The sequence below is a fragment of the Cynocephalus volans genome, chromosome 1, assembly GCF_027409185.1.
Source record: "Cynocephalus volans isolate mCynVol1 chromosome 1, mCynVol1.pri, whole genome shotgun sequence".
In the NCBI taxonomy this organism is placed as follows: Eukaryota; Metazoa; Chordata; class Mammalia; order Dermoptera; family Cynocephalidae; genus Cynocephalus; species Cynocephalus volans.
In genome coordinates, this window is record NC_084460.1 from 272827289 (window position 1) to 272830703 (window position 3415).

At 49.8% G+C, this 3415-nt stretch overlaps 1 protein-coding gene across 1 annotated transcript; it reads right to left on the bottom strand.

The window, feature by feature from the left end:
• Positions 1-224: 224 nt before the first annotated feature.
• Positions 225-3088, bottom strand: LOC134382130 (gamma-crystallin F). Its single transcript, XM_063102398.1, has 3 exons — positions 3080-3088; positions 2737-2979; positions 225-497 (listed from the first exon to the last, which is right to left on the bottom strand). Exons 1-3 carry the CDS (start codon positions 3086-3088, stop codon positions 225-227), a joined length of 525 nt encoding a protein of 174 aa, XP_062958468.1.
• Between the last annotated feature and the right edge of the window lie 327 nt (positions 3089-3415).

Below are 3415 nucleotides of genomic sequence, written 5' to 3' on the forward strand. Positions count from 1 at the left end.
GATCTTGAGCCAGGCATTCTGGCACCAGAGGCTGTGCTCTTCACAGCTAGCCCACACTGCCCTTTCCACCAAGACGTGTAAGAAAATCCACATTGTTCTTAGCTTTGCTCTTGCTGAGCTTTCCCAAGGAGGCTGGAAGGAACAGAGGACTACGTAACTGCATGAAACACACAGGAAATATTTTATTAACTTCTGCATGGAGGAAGTGGTAGAGTAACAACATTTCAATAGAAATCCACAGCTCTCCTCAAAGAGCCCACCCTGGCGTTCGTGGCCCCCCAGTCGTGGTAGCGCCTGTAGTCCCCCGGTCTCAGCAGGTACTGCCGCCCCCGGTAGTTGGGCAACTCATAGAGGACCCAGGAGCCCTCCAGCACATTGAAGGAGTGGATGTCACTGAAGTGGAAGCGGTCCTGCAGGGAGGAGCAGTCCTCAGTGACCTCAACCATCTGGCCTCGGTAGTCCTCCCGCTCGTAGATCCTGATCCTGTGGGAGCTGGCCTGTGCGTTCAGCAAATGAGAAGCAAATGAGTGTGTTCAGCAGATGAGAAGTCAGAAAACCTGGCCTCAGGTAGCAACCATTCACACCCACCCCTGGGGTATGAGCCTTTCTTTATCTTTTCTATATCAAACACTAAATTGAACGGAAGAGACTGCCAACACCGGGGCTGCTGTGTATAGTTGGGTAGGTTGTACACTGTGAAACACAAGAGGGCGCCGTTCACACTGGCCATGATTGAATGGTGTTTCCTGGAGTTTTCTGGGGCCACAACCTGTATGAATCATATACACTGGCCTTGCTCAGTGCAATTTCTAAGTAACAATTTTCATGTATTTGTTTTTTTTTTTCTCTCTTTCATAGATTTGTGGTAATCTGAAGGCTTTCCTTGGATGACATACAGAATTAGATATTAAAACAGAAAGACAAATGTGTCCCTGGTAGAAAGTGTTACAGATGCTCTTTGACTTAAGATAGGGTTATGTCCTGGTAAATTCATCATAATCGAAAATATCGTAAATACTAAAATGGGAGTTTTGTAGACATGATGGGTTGCGAAGAAAGAAAACACAGTATACAAAAAATGCTGGCAACACAGAGCAATGCAGAGTACTGGTTGTTTACCCTCGTGATCGCGTGGCTGACTGAGAGCTGCGGCTCGCTGACTCTGCCTAGCATCACAAGAGAGGGCTGTACCTCATATTGCTAGCCCAGGAAAATACCAAAGTTCAAAATTCCAAGCACAGTTTCTACTGAATGCATATTATTTTTGCACCACCGTGGAGTCAAAAAATCATGTCCAACCATCAAACTATCATAAGTCTGGGACTTTATTTTGAATCTCAATAGCATTAGAAGAGGCTGGGGGAGAGGAAGTCAAATTGCTTTTCCCAAAGTGAGTAACAGATTGGTAGCAATTCAGGAAGAAAGTCCAGCCCAGGCAATCTCTTAATCCCTTCTTTTCCGCTTGAAGCCCTGCTACTCTAAAACGCTGAAAAGCAACAGCCATCATGAAGATTAGGTTTCAGTTCTCAGCTCTAACACGTGCTCCTGCAAATCAGCGTTAGGTAATTAACAAAAATGGAAGTTCAAGATCATGAAGGGGCCCTCATAGATCAAGGGAGCGTAAAACCTCTAGAAAAACAGAAAGTTAGGCTGTTTGTCCTGAGCAAATCCCGTCTCCCTTGTCCTGAGCTCTTGTTCGGCCTTCATCTGCTTGCTGCTTCCCAGCAGGTACCAATGTCTCAGTGTTTTTCTTCTTCCCCCATCAACACCCTCCACAGGAAGGATTCTCATAAGCAATTCGTTGTGAGGTGTAAACGGCTGCTAGTAAGGTATCTCTCGTTTGCTCAGCGCTCCACGGTTTGCAAAGGACTCACGTGGCTGTTGCCTCAGTCTTCACAACAGCCCGGCACACGCAGAGCAATCATTGTAGCCTTTTCTTTTTTTATGAGAAAACTAAAGTCTAGAGTTTACAGTCTGTCATTAGAAGAGCCAGGACTGGAAAGTGGAAACCCAAGTTTGCAGGCTCCTAAGGTTAATCTGGGTCCTAACAAGCTAGGGCTTACTCTGAGGGGTTTCAAACCTCACAAAAATAGTACATTTTCCCTATTAGAAAATCCCTAACTGTGGAATCCAGGCTGCTGGGGCTTCATTTGCATAACAAATGAAGCTTTGCAGGAACTATTGGAATCTCATTATTGGTCATTGTTTTGCCTAATCAAAGGCAGGACTTGGAGACCCTTGATGTTCATAACAATAGTTAGTGCCTTGGTGGGGAGGTGTGGGGGTGGCTCGCCATGTGCCAGGTAACCAACCGCCTTTCATTCTCATCCAAACCTATAAATCCACGGCTCCTACTAAGCCCCATTTTACAGATGAGGAAAGTGAGAAATGATGTGCGGAACTAGCCTACAGCCGCCTGATAGCAGGCGTTAATCTGCTGCTCATTCACCGCCTGTGGCATAGACACTCTAATTCAACCGGGCAAAACTGATTCCCAGTAGAGGCGAATTGAACTTTAGCAAAGTAAAATAAAATGAAATGTCCAGTCAGAAGCATCGCGCCACCTACTTTTCCAGTGGAAGGAAACCTTGGAAATGTTCATAAAGGAAAAGAGAATACAGTTAGAGCCAGAAGGGAGGAGGCTGCCACCCCCTCCCGTCGCCTGCGGTGCGACTGACACATCTGGATCACTGACGCGACTCGGGGCGCAGAGGGGACGCGCGGGGCTGGACTCACGTGCGGGATGAGGCGGCAGGAGCGGACGGCGTCGCTGAGGCCCATCCACTGCTGGTAGTCGGGGTACTCGCCGCGCCGCAGGAAGTACTGGCCGCCCGAGTAGTTGGGCTGCTCGTAGAGCATCCAGCAGCCGCTGTCCACGCGCACCGAGTTGCAGCGGCTGAAGTAGGGCTGCAGGTTGGAGTGGTCGCTGCTGCACTCGTAGTGGCGGCCCTGGAAGCCCCGGTCCTCGTAGAAGGTGATCTGCAAGGCAAGGCGAGGCGAGGGCTCAAAGGCCTGCCCGGGTCTCCGGCCCCCGAGAGCCAGGGACCGTCCCCGGGCCCCGCGCGCTGGCGGCGCTCACCTTCCCCATGGCTGGTGGACGCGGACGGTGCGAGTCGAGGGTGAGGGGGCCGGCGGCGCAGCGGGGCTATATAGCAGGACGGCTGCTGCGTTGGCAGGAACCACACAAAAGGGGCCCGCGGGGGGCAGCGGGGGCGTTTCTCTCTGTCTCTGTTCTATATAATGACTGTGGGGTTGGGGGTAGGGGAGTTATTGTATGTTTTCTATTAGACTTTCCAGAGCTTTCGAAATGATGACCTGGTTAAAACTGTCACTTGGAGTCACTTGGGCCTGTAAATGAAGCCTGTTTGGGAAAATGGAATCGAGCAAAAGTGCTTAACAAGTTAATAATTGTGGT

Excerpts from the sequence above, each read along its gene's own strand:
- LOC134382130 (XM_063102398.1), bottom strand. Across the intron at positions 498-2,736 it reads CCTGCCGCCTCATCCCGCAC|GCCAGCTCCCACAGGATCAG; the intron begins GTGAGTCCAGCC and ends CTGAACGCACAG.